General features: G+C 40.4%; 1 protein-coding gene across 8 annotated transcripts in view; it reads left to right on the forward strand.

Annotated features, from left to right (window-relative positions):
• Positions 1-20,125, forward strand: part of MARCHF8 (membrane associated ring-CH-type finger 8) — an 85,120-nt gene that overhangs the window by 48,895 nt on the left and 16,100 nt on the right. For 6 of the 8 annotated variants that reach the window (XM_069864280.1, XM_069864285.1, XM_069864279.1 and 3 more), the window contains one exon: positions 10,976-11,026. The exons of the other annotated variants lie outside the window; for them this stretch is intronic. In XM_069864280.1, coding sequence (XP_069720381.1) covers positions 10,976-11,026 — 51 coding nt within the window. The remainder of the gene's footprint in view (positions 1-10,975; positions 11,027-20,125) is intronic. 8 annotated transcript variants of the gene reach the window in all.

Raw genomic sequence — 20,125 nt, forward strand, 5'->3', positions numbered from 1 at the left:
TTGTACAACCAGCGAAGTGCAAGGAGAATTTGGATCACATTTACAAGTGGTGGGAACAAATAGAACAGTTTCAAGAAGGACGATTGGTGGGGTGAATGGGACTATTCTGACTTGGAGAGAACACTCACTAAGGTGTAGTCAGTGTTTTGCCAGGTGGTGGGCTCCAGGAGGCAGCTCTTTAAGCAGAGACACAAGTCTCGTACTCCGTGCAAAAGATGCCATCTGACATCTGACCCTTAGCTTTTCATTGCAAATTTACATCAGTCTTGATCACCTTTTGTAAATGTCTGTATTGAAACCCAAAATTGGGAATGTGAGTATGGAGAAGTCCGAATGTGGACCAGGGTGTTCTGGTTTGAGTCTTCATACTTTCAAGTCTGTATTTCAGAGCACAACCCATTTGTCCTTGCAGGTTGCATCCTTATCCCATGCTACTGTTCCATCAGTCCCACTGCCTGCGCTGCAAGATGCAGCTCAGCAGCATCTAATCCTTCCCCCCCTGCACTCCTGCCTTTCCCCAGAGTGCTTATCTGGCCAAGTGATCTGTTTCACCTTTTAGAAAATTCCTGCACGTTATCTGATGTTTCTCTTTTTTTCACTGGATGCCTTTTGAAATACCCCTTTAACAGTAAAATTTCAGGGAGAATTTAGATATTTTTTTAATGTTGAGATAGGCAATATTGCTTGCCTGGGTTTTGGCCTTTAAGAAAAATGGATTTCCAAAGCAGCAGTTACATGTTCTTTAATCTCCTAGAAAATAAGTCAGTAGTCATTTCAAGCTGGAAGGATAGTACTTACAATTAGGGATAATTTTATCTTTTGTATTTTCAAAACTAAGAGGAATCAGAAATAGATTGGGGTGGACTGGATGTGAGTAGGAGCGGATAGGGAAGTTCCAATTCTGGATCAGTACCATATTATAATTGGATCAGCAGACATTTTGTCAAAGTGACATGCCAGGCATAAAAGGTGACAATCTGAGAATTCTACCTGATAAGTGAATCCTCTTTGCTGGATTCCAGAGCCCATGGTGAAGCTCCTCTTTATTGCTTCAGCTTATCACTCAGTTCCAAGTTTTTAGCCCAAGAGAAAACAGACTCCCTAGAGGTCTGGCTGTGTATTTTTAGAGGGTGCACACAAATGCCTTAAATCATTTATTGGTTCTTTGTGGGTCTTTTAAAGTTATTTTTAAAAAATACAGAATGTATTTTAATAAAATCTGTTACCTTCTAAAAGAGCTGCAGGTTTCATAGATGTACAGATATCAGCAGACAATGAGTTCATATTGCAGTGAACGCAGAGAAAATTGAAACTGAATTTTTTAAATCTAGCTTTGGTGGGGGTTAAGTTAAAGGCAGTTTGACAAAAGCAAACTGTACAAGCTAATACACTTTTTCTGAAAACCTTGGTGCAGTTTCCTGTGACAAAAAAACACCCGCACTCAACGCTCTAGGGAATGAAGGGCAGGAGGTTTACTGTGAATATGAGATTTATTTATAACTCTTTCCCCTTAGGAAACAAACTTTAGAAAATGCTATGTCAGCGCGTGTGCAAGAATGCAGTACAGTCCCCAGTAGGTCAGCCAGCACTCTGACAGCTGCAGTTCATTTTTTGTTTCATAGGAATAAGTATACAAGGCAGAGGAACCCCGTGAAGTCAATTGTTTAATACTACTCGCATAACATTGGTACTTTTGAACTGATGCATGTGTGAGCGATGCAGAAAGAGAATGAGTTAAATGTCTTAAGTTAAGTGGAAAAGCTTCTATTCCAATAGGCTAATGGCCCAGAGATTTTATTTTAGCAGAAAGTGCAGGCAATCCTGGAACTGCGGTGGTATATTTTTATATCTTGTGCAGCTGCTGGCATTCATAGAATCATAGAATAACCAGGTTGGAAGAGACCCACCAGATCATCGAGTCCAACCATTCCTATCAAAATGACCTATTCAGGTCATTCAGGCACACAAAACCCTCAATACTCCTTATTAGATAGTAACCATGCTGAAATTTTCCAACTAGGTGAGGAGCAGTGCTCTTCTGGAAGGCTTCTCTTCAGCTGGTAGGTTTTGTTAGTCACCCCTTTGATTGCCTCAGACAGTCTTCCACTGTAATCTGATGATTTTAGGATTCCAGTGATGGGAAGCGAGGCTGCCTGCACAGCTCGCTGTTTCAGCTACAGCTGCCCAGACCAGGAGTGGTAGTTATGATGCTCCAAGCAGCATACTCTGTATTCACACTACCTGCTCAAAAACAATTTTAAAAAAAAAAATAAATCCTGTTTATTGACCTTCAGGTGGTCACTGGGCACATCTCAGCTTTATTTAGCCGGTGAACCTCTGTTGGCTTCAGTGTCGCTCAGTGCTAGCGCTGCATAGCAGTCCCTTCCTGCACATGACTTCTTTTAGAAGTGCTCCTACTTCTCCCTGCTGAACATGAAGCAAATGTAGATTTCCATGTGCAAAGGCAAGCACATGTTTTTCTAGCTCACTCCTATTGCAGTTTCTTCTTCTCTGCTTCTCAGTCTTGAAGGCAAGTCAGTATTTTTAAAACTACTTTAGGTCTCAATCTGCTAAAGTGTGCCTACTACCAATTGTAGTTATGGAAATACTTTTTTTTCAGATCAGAATGTTGATAGTGGCTTGTTCTGATTCTTCCTGAGACCACAGGCATTTCTTGTTGGTTTTGGTAGGACCACTGTGTCCACATGGCATGCTGGTTTATTGCTTCCTCCAGAAAATAATTCATCTAAGTATATATGTCTTAACATGTAATAGCTTGAGTCACCTGCTTCCTCTTGTTCTTCTGAAGGCAACCAGTTGTTTCAAGAAATGTAAGGTGCTTAAAGCTCTTCAGAACATCACAAGTTAGATTGTTATAAGGATCTTACTCTAACCAGTGTTTGACTAAGTAACTTTAATGGTATCTGTAGAGCCCAGTTCCTCATTTACCTATGTTTGTGTGACTATTTGACACTGTTTGAAATGCTGTGGGTCAGAATATTTTGAAAACTGCTCTGATAAAACTTGGAAGATGAAATTTCAGGGAAAACCAAGCTGATCTGTAACAAGTAGGTATCACTAAACAGGTCTGATATCTACTAGCGCTCTTTCAAGAGATTTTTTTTGTCATGTGCTTTTGACCATATCGTATTAAATGTTACCAAAAATATCCTGAAGTGCTTTCTCTAGTTGCTATAGGGAATACTGTTTGCCCTTATAGTCCACGTAGTCAGAAATAAGTTAATAAACAGTATCTTAACATGGAAAGAGAGAAAAAGAAGATAAAATCATTGAACCACTTGAAGTACTGAGTTTGCTTTGAGAAGTATCCAGTTTTCTAGTATTGTTCTGAATCTGGTTTTAGATTCAGGAGGCCATTGTAACCTTGGCTAAAAGGATTCTGTGATTCGCAGTTTTAACAGTATACTTCAACTGTATAATATGAGTTGGAAATAAGAGAGGCTTTGTCGACCTTCTTAGCTGAGCAGAGGCAGTGATCCAGGCACGTGCGTCGCGTCCAAGTTGCACACGATATGCAGACTGCACAGCCACCTGCCACCCTGCCTGAGGAGCGTGTGCAAGCACACAGCCTGGTCCCGGAGGAAGTGACTGAATCCACAAAGTTGTGTAGATGCTGAGAATGGGCAGCTCTTTGGAGAGTGCATCTGGACTGCAGGATTTCTATGTCTATTGGCAGCTTGAGACATTCCAAATTACCAGTTGCCTAGAGGGATTTTTAATCTGTGAATGTTTAAAATAGTCAATTGCTTTGGCATATCGACGTGTGTAGTGAACCGTGAGAATTCCAGCAGTTGCATTGAATGCAATTACTTCACAAAAGATAGAATGTGGTTCTTTTTAATCTGTTTATAATTGCTGGCTTCCTCAGTGTTTGCATCCCTCTTTCTGCTGTTAAATACACGAAATCATTTGAAAAGGCATTTTTGCTGTCACAAAGGTAAGCTTAGTGCATACTGCTTCTGTTATCAAGAAAGGTGTATATTTTTGGATCATGTCTTTTGTAGTTCACATAATTTGTTCCCTGAGGGAAGGATTCCTTTTTATATGTTGCATCACATAAAGTCGTGCATCCATTTTGGGCAGGTTGTCTGGCAATAGCAAGACAAGAATATCCATAAAACATGGTGGATGCCAGATTTCGAGGTTTACTTTCTTTGTTAGAAATTGGGCACATGGCAAGTGAATATACTAAGTGTGTGAATGAAGGAAATTTTAGTGAAATGTACCAGACTGATGGTCTTCTGCAGAATTAAAATTTGCTCTTGCATGTGAGGCAGCCTCATCTTAGCAAGAGGAAGGCTTTTGTGTCTTCTTATAGCTCAAACAATTAAATAGGGGATACGGAGATCAGATCTGTATTTTGAAATGGCAGCTGGAGTTGCAGGTTATCCATAATCACTTTGAGCAGAGCCTTTGGAAGTAAAACAAAGAAATGCAAAAAACCCCACAAAAACAGTATGTTGAAAAAAATGTCTGGAGAACAAAGCCATGGAGAAAAGGGCTTTTTTGAAGAGAATGATCTCCTAACCTCATCCAGTGAGTGGTTGGACTCAGGAATGGATCCAAGCATTGTATCCCACATACTCTTAAAACTAAACTGGCAAGACTGAGCAGACAGCAATACACAATGAGTAAGGACTTATAAATGGGTGGACCATATCTGGAACATGTAGGGACCTGCATGCCTGTCAGGTTTGCATAGTATCAAGCACATCCATGCAAGCTCTAAGAGCTGTTCTTGAGGCAGACTGGAGATAGTGTGTTGTGCTTCCAGCTACACTGCGATGCAGACATAGTCAAGATAGTCTTATTTAACTTCAACATTTCTACTGTTTCCCTTGTTCTTTGAGTTTCCTCTCATTTATATTTCTTGTTTGTCATCTGTTAGCCTCCTTGACTCCCTCCCCCAAACCCTCAAGGCGCCCGTTCTTTGAATTCCTTGAACTCTGCCATTAGAACTGTTCTGTCTCTTTTCTTTTTTTTTCATTGGTCTTTCTTTCCTTAGAGCCATATGATGTTGTAGTTTTATTTTTGTTGCTCGATGTTCTCAGGCACAGCTGTAAGTTCAGCACCTGGAATAAAGCTTGTTAATTCTTGTATGTTTTACTTCCAGCCTTGTTTTTTTGCCTTCAGGTTGTTTTTCTGAGTTTGCCTCCCACTACGTGAAATGTCTTGATGTGAACATGAATGAGCAAGTCAGTGAGCTGAGTAATCCACAGAGAACTTCCACTGAGATGGAAGATCTGAAATCTTATATTTGGTTTCTGCACTCATTCATGAATTGCTGGTCCCAGAGTATCAAATGAGATCATTCAAAACTAGAAGATACTTGACTATTGGGACGGGGCAGATTATTTGGATTTCTTTTTCAATATTTATACTGGGTCTCCAGGAAGGCAAAAAAGGAAATAAGTGTTGTGATTTCCATCCTCTCACTCGGTTACCAGTGTCTGGGGATAAATACTGCACAAAGGTATAGATGCCGTTATTCTTCCTTTCAGTACAGCCCTAGCTGCATACAAAAATAATTGACAAACCTTCATGGTATTTCATCATACGTTACAGACAAAAATTTGAAATGAGCAAGGAGTTTGCCAAGCATTGGCTTTATAAACTGTTAGTAAGTTTGTTGCTCTTCCATGACGACCTGGTGGCTACTAAAGAAATAAAAGCCATACTCCTTTGGATATGATGCAACATACCATTTCTTAACGAAGTAATCAAATGTTGGGTTCTGTCAGTTGTGAGATCTAGTGCTGACAAAACTTTTGTAATTTAGCAATCCATTGGTTTTTACAGATGAATAAAATAATTCACAAAGCCTTCTCCCATTTCTTCCCTCTCATTCTATCCACTTCAGACAATTTTTGTGCACAAACCAGTGTTGTCAACAGCAACAACCCCTCTCCCCAAACTAAAAGCATGTGTTGTTTTTTTATATCTACTGTTCAGGTATAGGACTGCAGTGCAAGATTTGCATAAGTTGTGAGAAGGGGTCGTTAGGAAATCTGACACAGTTATGAAATCTGAAACAATACATGGCTGTGTGTGGCTGCATGTTTTTAGAACAGCTGTGCATTCATGCTCTGATTATAGGACTTGATGGACTTTCACTCCTGACTTGCTGCTTTGCCCTACAAGGGTCATTCAGCTACTCAGCACTTCAGCACCTCACCATTTCTAGCAACACCATGCTGTGTCCCATTCTGTAATTGTCATAAGATCTAAGAATGAGCTTTACTGCATAAATAGGAGCAATTATTACTTATTAATTTTCTTCTGCTAAGTCTTTTATTAAGGAAAGCAACCATTTACCAGAAGACTTCTGTTGATAACAGTAAATGATTTTACAAGATATTGATCTTATGCTTAAACTGTCATTGTAAAGTGCAGTTGTAATGCACAAAATGAGATTAAAATGTCTTTCAGGTTCCAGGTAGAAAACTTTAAATGGGCAGTGCCCTAGCCAGTCTGCCCAGGTTTGTTTAACTGTGTCTCTGTTGGCCTGAGGCATTACTATTTTATAGGGGGATGTGTGGCTGGGACATTGTAGTAAGGACATCATTACAACCAAGGGCTCTGCTCTTTATTACTGAGACTTTGGTTGGAGAACTGCTGTCATTAGATGTGACTCTTAATTCATTTTATCATGTAAGTTAAAGTAATGTAAAAGTTGTATTCCGAAATGGGGAATATAGTGTCCGATCTGGTCACTGTTGTGTTAGAGAATTAGGACTTCAGAAAGCAGATCTATGCTAGGTTCATGCAATTGCAAGCAAGTACATCCAAAGTATAGAGAAATGTGTTGAAATAGGGATGTGTAGCATTTTTTCTGTTTTTTAGTCATTTCCCTGCTTCTGCCTTCCTCTTTCTCTAGAGCCAGGTTATGATGGGGATCTTGAAGCAGCAGCTGGCATTGAGTGGCTCAGGAGAAGTTACAAGTTGCACTTGTAATTTTTTATTATCTAGATTTTTTTTAAGTGCCTGCCATGTAGTTCTAGTTGAGTAGGATGATTTGGAAAAGCAGGATTCCCATTATCCCACGCAACAAGACTGATCTGCTAAAGTAAAGTGACACTTGCTTTAACTGGTGATAATTGTATGGTCCGTGCTGGCAGATGCTGCATTTGTCTTGACCTCTCATTCAAATGCAAACACTAATACTTTTGCAAGAGTGAAGGAGAGCTTGTTTGGAGCTGTAATTACTAGACTACAATACGTCTTACTGTGCATTGAGAACATACTGGAAAAAGTCGCTCAAGACCTTTATTTGTTGGGTAGTGATAATACCTTAATAGAAGCTTAGCCTTGCCGCACCCAAGTCAGTCTTAATTTGTGAATAATTGGTAAAAGGTCTCAGGATTAATATACCAATGATGACTATAATGTAATAAGTGACCTTTTGTTTGTTTGCCTTTTTAATAATTTTAATGTATTTAACATTTCTGTTCCTCACTTAGTAATTGTGTCTGTCATTAAAACCTACATGTTCCAGGAGCTCCTTCCATGGCTTTACAGCTCTTTTCTATCCTAATGATTGGAAAACATACAGCGTATTTAATGTATTGCAGCATATGAAATACCAGCAAGTGCTGACTATATTTAATGGCTTTCACTGTGCTTTTTTCTGATGTTTGTTATTTTATTTGTAAAAGAGAATTAAAGAGCACAGTTTGACTTAATGAACTATATTACTTAGAGGGTTTTTTGTTACTGTTGAATGGTTTTTAAAAAAGTATATATATTTTTTGGTCCTCTGCAGAAGCTGGCAAGAAGGCGCTGTACATTCCTTCAGCAGGGTTGCTGCTTGAGTGGTCATAGTGAACTGGGAATTGCTGTTGCATAGCAAAATTCAGTTGTTTTCCTGTTTTCAGCCCAACATATTTTAAAGTCTGTGTCTATGTAAACTGCGAGACTTGGAGCAGCTATTTCAAGAAATGTCCCTGATTAGAAGACAGGCTAAGAAAGGGTCAGGTGGTGTCCAAGGGCTGAAGCAGTTTTATCTGGGTCATGGGACTTCTTGGTAGTTGGCAGGCCAACCAGACTGGAAAATGTGTGTATATTTGCAGTTCTATTGGATCTGGTAGTAGCTACTGGGTCACTTGTCACTCCTTGAAAATATGGCTGAGCTGGTGCTCCTTCACTCCCTATCAGTGTAAGCAGCCCATTTGAGTACAGAATTTGGTCAACCTGGGCTAGGACCACAGTGAATTTCCTGTTTAGTTTATGGATGTACTAGCTCTGTGTGATAGAGAAACTGAAATGTGAAAGAGCACTTATGTGGCTAGGACTGTTTTAGAAGTATGTGTGCATGTACTCTGTAACCTTTAAGGGAACATTTTTCAAGATAGCTTTTTTTGTTTAAAAGTGATCACTCTTTCAATAACAAAACTAACTGTTAGCAGTTGTCTGCTGGCTGAAACCTCTGATAGGTGTGTTTCCAACCATAGATCAATAAAGATAATAAAAGCATCTGTCTCTTAGAGGCTACTGGCATACATCAGATAAAATCAGTTCTGGGAACAGAGCAGAAAGAATGTTTTTCCTGTAGTGTAGCTAAGACTCTTTGCTCTGCATCATTTATTGTGTTGTGCAAATATATGACTTGTCCTCCAGCCTGTTTGTGCTTATTGAATTCTGGCACATCCTTTTCAATACAGGTGCCTGTGTAAGTTCAGTTATGCTGTCTTGCAGGTATGTTCTTCAGCTAGACAGTAGTATTCAGGCAGCATTGGGTTAATGTGTAGAACCTCTGCTCAGTCTAATTTTGTCTTTAGGAATTTTACCCAGACGTGTTTGGCACCTAGGGCTGGATTTGACACTGTCACCTGTATGGAGCTGTATGCATTGCTTCAGGCATACATGTTGGCCACAGGTCCTACTCTTCACTAACATTTTTCCTTGTTATACACAGCCTTGCTTTGTTTACCTCTCAAGCATCCCTAGAAGGCCGCACACAGCCTTCTTCCCCGTGCATCTCACACATGTACAATGACAAGTCTTTGTGTGTGCCAGCTTCTGTTGGTTTCTTTTTGTCATAGCTCGAGAACATGTACCTGCCTCATTTTTAGTTCCCCATCTTCTATAGTTTCAATGAACTTTTTTTTCCCTGTTGCTATAGTTACACTGCCTTTGATGAAATCAGCTAGGTCTTTCCCTAATGGTTGGAGTCAATTCGTAACTGTACCGGTTCTGGCAGTAGTCCCATCCAATGTTAGTCTTCACATAAGCATTGTATCTGTTGTTTTGAGGGTCTTTGTCATCGTTTCTGTTGCAGGAATACTGTTACCAATGTAGCAAAAGCTCATAGTGATCTCAAAAATAAAACACAGCCTTGCAGTATGCAGATCTGGCATTCAGATCAATGGTAATTTAGGCAACAACTGTTCCAGACCATAAACTCATCCATGCTCATTTTTGGTTTGGCCATCAGTCAAAACTGGCAACTTCTTCTGAAACCCTGTCACTTCTTCTGAAACACTATTTTAATGTCTTCTGGGTACTCGAACAGAGGATTTCAGAACACTATATTTGCTTCCTCATGTTTTTAAGGGAGGATGTGCAATTTATATCCATCAGCCGAGGCAGTGCCCAGGACTGTGTTGAGTGGCAACAGATGCTGTAAGGAAGGGACTGCTTGCTTTTGTAAGCACATGCTGAAGTTTTTGCCTTGCCTTCGTTTTTTTCAACACAAAGCTTTGAAGTTGCCCTGGGATTGTGCTGTAGGAGGAACTGCCTGGGTGTAGCATCTGTGTGTCCTGGGCTGACTTGATGTAGACTTTAGTCACTGAAGGTGACTTGAATTGTAACAAGCCGTAGGCAGGAGATCTGAAACTAGTGTGCTATATCCAGGCTGGTCTAGGAGTAACAACAGTTGACTGTTTTGGGGTAGTTTTTTATGTCCCCGTTTGTCCTCGGGACTACTGATCTCAAGCTCTGTCTCATTAGTCAGTGCAAGTGAGAACTTGAAGAGGGTGCAGTCAAAGCATCTCTGTTAGGATAAATTCCCTCAGGACTAAAGGTGAAAGAGTTTGGTTCCTAAAAATCCCAGATGAAAAGATGCACTTCTAGAGAAGTTTTAAATGTCAAACCAATTTGCATGCCAGCTTCACAGACTTGGAGGAACATAGATGCTGATCTGTAACTAAATATGACTTACCCTGTTTGTAATATTTGTTTAGAAAAAAAGTTCTTCTTGGATTTTAGTCAGAAAAGTTTTTGCAGAGCAATTTCTAGGCTCTTCGCTGCAGAGCAATCTTGTCAGTTAGACGTACGGTAAACTGATGTTAAGAAGTCAGGAACACATAAAGGATTAAATATCTGGGTGAAACCTACAGTTCGTTTTGGTAGGAAATAAGATTGTCGTCCTTATCAGTCTGGGTCTGAACGCTGAAAAGTGAGTAACAGCTACAGTTGTCGCCGATTTCAGTGTTGAGAATTGCAGCTTCTGCATTTCCATCTTGTATGATATTTCCAGTTTAATTCTCAGTTCTGCAATAAATAGGAATTTCCTCAGTAATTCTGCTTTATCTCCTTAAATGACATGCATGCGGTTATTTGCAATTCTTTCTGGACATCACTAATACTTTTGTTTTTCTTTAAGCAAGAGCTTTCAGTTTTAGTGGTTCAATGCTTGCCTTTAGGTGTGGATGAAACAGGACTGAAAAATATCCCTTCCAAAACATGCCAGTTGAGAAAAGGGCTTTGCAGTATTAATATAGAGAAGAAATAATTGTTCTAGTGTTTCTCAGTTTGTACTTGTCTTGCCTGTGTGATTTCCTGCATAGTAATATCATAATAATTATCGTAAATCAGGCTGATGTCAATATAAGCAACATCCTTAAAAGCCATAGCTCTAGGACTTTATCTGTGGACTCTGTTTTCTAATACCAGCTTTAAAATATCCTCCTAACTGTGATTTGTTGCTGCAGTGATCCTGTTCTTCCTCTTTCAGAGTGAGAAGGCTTTGGGACATTCTGTGAGCCGCTCTAGCAACGTCTCAAAGGTATGTTCCTTGTTATAACTCAGTCTTTGACAAACTTGGGGATACTGGGATTTCTTTCAGTTCAGAACTGGGGTGCTACATGTGACAATGCAACCAGTAGAAAATGCTTCTTATGCCGCTCTGTCACTGATAGTCACTCTTGAAACATTAGAACTCTCTGGTGTTTTGCAGACTCTCTTTACAGGTCAAATAAAATGGAAGCTACAGTGGGTTTTCTGTTTCACACTGTCAGCCTCCTTAGCTTGGTAGGAGCAAGATAGATGACGGATGCCTGAGATGTTATCTTGAGGGGGAGGAATCGCTCCAGAAACGTCGTCCAAGTATGTTCTTTTATCCCATAAGCTGTCTTTTGTAATGGTCTCTGTAAGATATGGATAGTCGTGCATCCTAAATATGTATTGGATATATGTTTAAACATTATTTTATTGTCACTTCAACACTGAATTGTTGTTAGTACCATGAAGTGGGCATGACTTTGTAAGTATTTTAAAATGTTTGCTATTACAGTCCCTGATTTTGTAAGGGAAGCATGATGTTCTACCCATTCTAGTCACACTTCAATTGCTTTGTTATGCCATTTATTACAACAGATACTCTACTCCTGCTTCTGAATGACAAATAAGATCTTTAATTAGCTGGAAGTATGACACCTTTTTGCGTACACAAATACAATTGCTAAAAGCCTTTATGCAAGCAAGGCTATTTTGGTTGACCAGTATTTTTCATGGGGTGTATAGGCCTCAACTCTTTGTTGTCACAGTTGATGTTGCTGGTAAGAGTCACTTTTAATGAGAGACTGAACCATTATGGCTGTGACAATCTGAAGTGCCTTTTTTTCTATTCTGGGTATTTCAGGATGTAGGAAGCTATTCATGCCTATCTTCAGCAGTGGAAACAGTGGCTGTACTTAATTTACAGTTTATATGGGCACAGACAACTTCTACTTTGGAGCAGAAAGCCAAGATTACTGAGTATCTTAATAAGCAGGGCAGCTGTCCAGTGCAGAAAGTATTGACCAAGCTGAAGGTGATGTTATCATGGAGTGATCTTGGATTGTGTTTTGCATTCAGCATCAGAAAATGTGCATTCACAGAAAGGGTTTTGAAATAAATGCCATGTGAGTATAACTTTGTATCTGTACTTTTCTAAAATGGTGCTGTGCCTCTTCCTTCTTACCCTGGCCCTTCACTTCTTAGGGCTCATCAGTTGGATTTTCAGGCATTGTTCAGCAGAGATGGTAGTTTTATCATTGAGTGTCATTGCAGTTTTCCCACTGTGTCTGAAATACAGCACAAGTCTTTTGGTAGCAGTAGCTGAGTACCCGTATGAAGCTGCACAGTTCATTTTCAATTAATCGAGAACAGGTAATGTGGCAGGAAAGACCTTGCACTCTGGCAAAGCTCTCCCTGGCAGTACTGGCCAGTGAGACATCAATATTTGATGTGTATACACATCGAATATTTGCTGTGAGGAACATCACATAGCTAAAGCTCTCAAGGGGAGCAAAAGTTAGCTTTGCCAGTTCAATGGGTGAGACTTTTTGGTTGCAAACATGAGCCTCCCCAGAGTTATTGATGTTCTTACTGCTCCTCTGTAGCCTCTGTGTCTGGTCCATTCCATGCATCTACTCCACACTGAAGACCGCTTCTAACAGAAGCAAGAGGTGAAAGTTCCACTGATGAAATCATTTCCCTGATTTGCCTCATACACCTGAATGCTGCCTTGCACAACCAGGCAGTTCAGTGCTAAGCTGCAACAATTTATTTTGCAATCTGTAGGTAGGTTGGCTGTTGCAATTTGTAGGACAAAACAGTAAAGATTATAGTAGTGGGATGCTGTGTGGAAACTTAAGTACATGGGAATATTTTTACTAGTTCTGAGATTTAATTGGAAAGTGTCTCTTATTTTTGTTTAGAATAGTATAACCACCTGGCAAATAAGGCAGATTGAATACACGTAAAGGAAAAAATATGGAAATGCTTGGCTGCCTGTATAGCCCTTGCCAAAATCCTTGGAGCTCGTTGATACTACACCGTTTTAGGAGGAGCTATTTAACCGAAGTTGATTTTAATCAATTATATTCTGCATTTCCAGATATGTTGATCTGTATGTGTACAGAAATAATGATCACACTTCCTGCAAATGACTGTTACAGCTGTTATTTTTCCATCCAAATCTAGCTTACAGCATAGCAATGTAGCAAATCTGCTATTAAAGCTTGGCACTGACACTTGATTCAAAGCCTTTCTAGTGCCGGTGTGTCATTATGAACTCCCTGTGATTATTACTATGTATCTTCCCACTGCTCGCAGTTGCACAGTGCACTATGAGTGGAAAGGATTGAGTCAGAACTCAGCCTCTAGCCAAGAGAGGATGCTGTGTTACTCAGTGTGACCAAGGAAAGCAGTGCCCTAGGGCTAAAAGTGATCAAGAAGAGAGAGGCAGACAGATGGTGCCACTGAAAATGAGATCAGCTGATAGAGGTAGAAGGACCTCTCTGAACATAGACCCCAAGTGCTGGGACCAGGTGGAGCCATCCCTTGGGAAGAAGGGGCAAAAAGGCAGTTTGCCAAGAGGCAGATGCTAAGAGATGCTGAAGAAATGCTGATACATGTGGCCAGGACAAGAAAAAACAATCACCTGACCACTTGGCTAGGAATGGAGGCCAGAAGCAGGACAGAAAGAAGCAGAGAATAAGATGTAGAAGGATCTTGATTGGTGCTGTTAGGTTTTGTGCAGTCTGTTGCACAATGGGGGATGTGGCATTCCTCCAGGCCCTTCTTTGCTTTTTTGGTGTGTATATTTCAAACAGTCCTTTTAAATCCACATGACCCATTTGAATTTCTGGAATAATTTCTATGTTTGTTTTGGAAAAAAAAAAAAAAAAAAGAAATACCACTGAAGGCAGGTTGAATTGATTTAATCATGGGACTTGGACTCATCCTGATTCAAAACTTGCCCTGTTCAAGCACAGTGATACCGATTGAAACACCTCCAACTGGCACAAGGATATACAGCTCAGTTCCACATCTCGACTCTTTACCCTAAGCCAGCACTTTTGCCAAAAAGCCACTGTTCACTGGTGTAAGTGCCTTCATCGTACAAGCCACATGGATAAATAATTAAAGTGTATAGAGGCTTTATCCTCTAAATATAGATGAAATCGACCCTAAAACACAGCTAGTCACTGAGATAAAAAAGATTTTTTCACAATAGTTGGTAGTGCATGCCCTGAGCTCTTTGATAAAGGAATCGTGCTTATAAGCAAATTAAACAAGGTCACTAACAAAGCTGATCTGTAAACAGTTATCCTCAAATTAGTGGTATTGTTTAGCTTTAAAGTATCAGATATATCCTGAAACCGATGATGTGATGTATGAAAATATCTTCGGGTCATCTGTGTGCTGTTCTTGTCATCTAATTGTTCTGGAGGAATGAGTTTAGTGTAATGGGAAAGCACTTATTTGTAGTCTTGTTTTTGTGGCCCTCTAAGGGGTAAACTCTGAAAATGCTAATGCTGGGATCATAACAAAGGAATCAAAAGTGCAGTCCTTAAAAAAAAATGTAAGTGCTTTGTCTTTTCTGAAGGCCTGTACAGTTTTATCTTTTGAGTAGAAGCACACTGTAAAGTATTAAATTATTCTTGGGCTGAATGGCAGCCAATGCAGACACAAAGTGGTAGCCTAAGCTTGCTATGAAATTTAAAATCCATTTAGGCTGTTCATCAGCTTGGAACAGATTTAGAAAAGCATATGAATATACACGTCCACTGTTGCCTGAAGCTTTGATGGATTCAGTGACTGTTCGTCCGTAGAAAAGCAGTCTGTGTTTTTCAGTTTCAGAGCTCAGCTATCCTTTAGTCTGTCAGATGAGCATGGATACTGAAAAGAACCACTGCTTGGAGATGTTCTGTTCAGGTACATGAGCGTGGGGGTAAGGAAAGAGAAGTTTCTTAAAATAAAAAACCTTCTCCTGAGCTACTGGGGAAAGGAAAAGACAGGAAAAATGCTATAGTATGAAGATTAAGATATGATCTTTTCCCCACCAATAAGAGCAAGTAATCTCGTGCTGGGACACGGTCTAGTTGTGTGTGTAAGGAGTGCAATAGACTCCCTGTGCTGTGATAAATCCTCTCTCCTGGGGCTGGATTCTTAACTTCATTTAGATATGAGGACACCCTGTGAAGGTGGAACCTACCAGAGTTTTCTTTCCACTTTTGTTCCTTCAGTCTATTGAAGGTATTTTGAGGAAGATTTTAAAGTTAAAGGGCTATATTTTTTTATGCTGCTGGTCCCTGCAGAACCTGTGTAGTTGTCACTAGGTTTAGTCAACATTAGTCCTGTGCTATAGGCAGGTTGAATTGCACAAGGGAAGATTTTGAAAGGATAGTCTCCTTTCTCTAGTGCCTTCAGCTCTGGTATCTCTAGAGAAAGTTCCTGGTGGAATTCTCTTTTAAATTTCTTTAGGAAGAACAAGGGCACGCCAACTTCACCTTCATTCCTAGTTTCTAGATATAATTTTAATTATAGTCATATACTTTATAAGTGTGGATCAAAGTTCTTCTAGCAGCTGCCTGCTGGTTCTCAGATGCCTCTTTCTCATATCTTCCCCTACACTCCTCCACTTTTTTAAGCATTCTCCATTCTAGTCATGCATCTTTGCCCAGCTAAAGACTCTTGATTTTAATATATGTTCCACAGATGAGTGTTGGAGACTTTACAGCTGAAATGCACTTTAGCAAGAGTCCTCAGCCTTGTGCACAAGGAACACAGCACCTGCTGAAAGCATAAAATATGCAAATATGTTGGATCTTGGTGGATGGCTGGAGCCAAGCAATTTTATTTGCTCTACAGTAGCTCCAGAGAAATGATAGATGTGTCCCTTAGGTTTAATTGAGACCTCCCTGCCTGCCTTCAGCCCAGGCTCAGGACTTTTCAGCAGAGCAGGCAGAACTGAATTTCACCACTATGGATGAGATGGAGCTGGGGCTACCCCTGTCAAAGGGAGAGGAGATAAATGGGGAAGGGGTTGCACAAGCAGTCAGATTCCCTGGGTATCTTCCCTATCTGAAGAATAGCCAGGTTAGCTATGGACTGCCTTGCATTGCCTCATGGTGCCCTTTTTTCACAAGGCCTCCGTCATTGTTTTCTTTCCTAGATCAGTCTCTGTACTACATCCTATCAGAGGAACAGGTATGGGGTGGTTGGTCTAGGTTTCTGTGGTGTAATCTAAGGGAGGGAGCATAGCCTGAGGCTTTTGCTGCCTCTGGAGATGTACTGTGCAAGGTAGGTGCCTCCCATGTCCATATCTAGCAGCAGCCTTGCACATTTAAATAGGATCTGTGTGAGAGAGATAAAATAGTTCTTTGGCAATAAGTTCTTCTAAAGCACAGGGTGTGATAACCATCCCTCTGATTCTGTCTTTCAAATATGCTTCTGGCACTTTTGTCATTGGGATGTGTTAATACCAGGAGAGACAAATCCGATTCAAGCAAAACTCCTAGTGACCCATTGCAGATTGCAGCACTGTGATCTCGTTGCTGAAAAAGCATCATAGTGCAGATGGATTGCTTGGGGCAGAGAGGGATGGTAATGGTAGTGGGCCTCAATCACTTTTGCTTGGGACAAGACAGCTCCGGGACAGTGGTGAGAGATGTCTCCACTTACAGGTAACCATGATAGGTGTTGGCTTGTCTCTCTAATCCTCAGAGGGTCTGGTGGTAGTTGGAGTTAACTCAGTGGGGATGATCATCACTGTGCTCTCATTCTTCTTATGGGGGGGGAGGCAGATAGAAGATGCTGCAGTGGTCTAGTGGCATTTGAGATGTCTATTAGCATCAGTCTTTTTGACAGCACATACAGCTACCTTTCAGGACTTTTATTGCTCTCTTATTTAATATTTTTTTTTAGCCCAGCAGAAAAGCATGGCTTTGAAGTGGGTTCATCACAGTTTAAAATAAAGGCAAATCCATAATCAAAATTCTAGGTTGAAATTTGTGTTGTGGTGTATTTGGCTCCTTGCTCTATTGCTATATTTGTATTCCTTTGAAGCTCCTTCTGCTGCAGTTCTTCCTAAGTAAAAGACTTAAAACTTTTGCTTCTTTTCTCTAACTCTTTGTATATAGTGTTTAATATGTTCCAGGTCTTTAGCCAAGACTTCTAGGTGGTTTTGTAGCACAAATAGTAGGGCCACAGTACTGGTCCTATTCATGTGGCAAACCTTTTTTTGCTTCCTTCAGATTTCCAGTCAGTGGAGGAATTCTTCTGGAGTTGCTTCTAACTTTTTACTCTCAATGAATAATTTAATAAAGTTTTTTGAATGTGACAGGCCTTGTTATTTAAAATGAAGCATAATTGCTAGTACCGAAGTGCAGCCCAGAGTGAGATGACAGCAACTATACCCAGAAATGCCATCTCAAATAAGCAGGTTACCTTGGAATATACCCAAGCCATTGACATGTTCACTATGGCTCACTTCAAAGATGATTTTATTTTCTGAGGCAGGGTGGGGGTTTTCCTTTTTAGTGTGCAGCATGTAGTCACAAGTAACTAATGAGGAAAGGCTGGGTTCCTTCATCAACAGGTCACACTGTTCATGAAGTGGAGACAGAATGAGACCAACCAGCTGTGGCAGTACATGTGTGTGTACACATATGTACATCTGTATATGTGCACACCCACACATACATATATATAAAGATATATTTATCTTCCTGGTGGCAACACTACAGAGATCTGTAGGCTTCCAGGGGTTGCTGCCTTCAGAGTCACGGTGATTATCTAAACACCAGTGCAGAAAGCCACACTGTGACCTCACTGAATTGCATTAGATGGGAATGTCAATATACATAATTAACTAACTATTGACCTTTACTCATGAGTTATTTTAGGCAATCAGCCTGGCTGTAGCTCCTAGGGCTTGTTGTTGGAGGTAGTACTTCTTCATGCAAAGGGCATGAAAGTCTGCAGAAATTCGGCAAATTATTCTGGAGTTAAAAGGGTTGAATTCAAGTTGCCAAGGCTTAGACTACCCATTACGTAATGAGCATGGCAGAAACCCCCTGTGGCACGGAATGCTTTAAAACCTGCTACTGCTGCTGCCCACCATAAATAGCCTGTTTAACCAAAGGTTGAACTGCTGCTCCTGGGACATTAAGGATGGTGTGTTCCAGAAGCCGCAGAGTGCTGAAGGCTTTGATTGCTTATTTTCCTATCCTCTTCAAAGCTGAGCCTTGCATGGGAGTAATGTCAGAGCTTCGAGTCAGCTGGATCCATCTCTCTGTTTCATTCATGCATCATGTTGGCTCTCCTTTGCCTGTTCCAGCCCAAGACTTTCGTCTTTCCTGTGGGATCTCTCTGCATGGTAGCTGCTGTGTCTGAGTCAGTAAACCCAGCTGTAGCTTTGTGGACTGGTCAGTGTCACCTGCCTTTAGGACTGACAGATCTTACTTCTTGGGATCTTTGTTGCAGTTTGCGTTTTACTGTGCTTTTCTCTTGTCAGAGAGTTGTGCCTCATCATTAGAAGCTCATTGCTGTAACCAACTCATGTTCCTCTGGCATCTGAAGCTGGGGAACTGACTGGCAATAAACAAGCTCAGTAAAAGAAGTGGTTAGTTTTATCTCACCTTGCTATTCTAATCTGATTTGCAATGCAGCTGTGGAAGTAGTTCCATGAGCAAAAAGCATGGAGTGAAAGGAGGGTAGAGTGAGAGACTGTGGAGGCTCATTGAACCATGGCTTTTGGTGATAGCTATGGTTTACGTTAGCTTAAACCAAGGGTGGGGCATAACTTCTTCCATTGTTTTGTTACTCCACTTTGTTGTGCCTTTCCAACTATGTTTACTTCTGTTCACATTTTGGTTACATTTGCATTATGTCTAAAGAAGTAGCAGAGGACCTCCCATACTGAAGCCGGAAGACAGGAGGAAAAGGAAGTGTGCTCGAAATGCGAGGTTCTTGCAAACTGTCCTGAAGAATGCTGGCATCTAGAAACAAAATAGTGAGCTTGAAGTGAAAATGAAATTCCACAATTTCTTGCATATCCCAGCCTTTTGATTTGATTACCCAAGCGGGAAGATTTTGACACTGTCTTGGTGTGAGTAATTGAATCAAGAAGCCAGTAACGTGGATTTGGAAGGGAGATTTTAGGTCATTTTATCTAGTCATCTGTTATTATATTGTCACATCATATACAACATTGGCTTCTTTTTTGAAAGCTTCATTGCGAAAGTGAAGGAGTAGAGAGAATGGGTTCCTAATAAGCAGGTTACCTTCTGTGATTTGCTCATAACATAAAATCAGAGACAGATTTATTAATTGATTTGTGACTTCAGTTCCAACAATATATGGCTCTGTTTCCATGGCAGAATGCGACATGCTGTTTTACTGGTTCAGTATTTTGTTTTTAGAAGATTGCTAAATGTGTCTTTTTAAATAATTCATTACTTAAGTGTTATTAATTTGCATTTGCATAATTATAACAGCAGATTATAGTGTTTCAGGTCTTCCACTAACTTGTCAGTCTTTCTTTAAATGATACTAATTACTGCACAAATTGTTTTTAAAAGATAGGATTTGAAATTAGGGATGTACCTATGTTTAGGAGAGGTTAAGTTTCTAACAGAGATCAAATTTGCAAGTAACACCTCACTGTGTCATCAGCGTCCTATCTTATTAGCATGTGCAAGAGGTACAAAATGTAAAGAACTGGAGTTTCCAGGACAAAGGCAATAATTGATCTTGAAGGCTTTAATTTGTTTTGTCACAGTCATAACATAGTTCAGCCTGCTTTCTGGCCCAAGGTTATTCTTTTGGGTTTTGTTCTATACCTAGCAGGGTAGGATGGGAAATAAGTTTCAGTCTCTTGCTACAGATTGAGAGGTGTGTGTCCGAGTCTTACCGTTGACTCTTGTATACCCAGCTGTAAATGGATACTTGTTTTTTCAGGCTCCGTGCACCCGAGACATCCCAGTCTGAGGCCAGACGTACTGTTCTTTTTCGGTGCTGTTGGCTAGAGAAACAAAATCGTAACAAATGGGTCCTGTGGCACAGGAAATGATGGTTGTATCTGTGTTTATAAAGTAGCATGTGTGTCCTGGCA

The sequence above is a fragment of the Phaenicophaeus curvirostris genome, chromosome 9 (genome assembly GCF_032191515.1).
Source record: "Phaenicophaeus curvirostris isolate KB17595 chromosome 9, BPBGC_Pcur_1.0, whole genome shotgun sequence".
Classification (NCBI taxonomy): domain Eukaryota; kingdom Metazoa; phylum Chordata; class Aves; order Cuculiformes; family Cuculidae; genus Phaenicophaeus; species Phaenicophaeus curvirostris.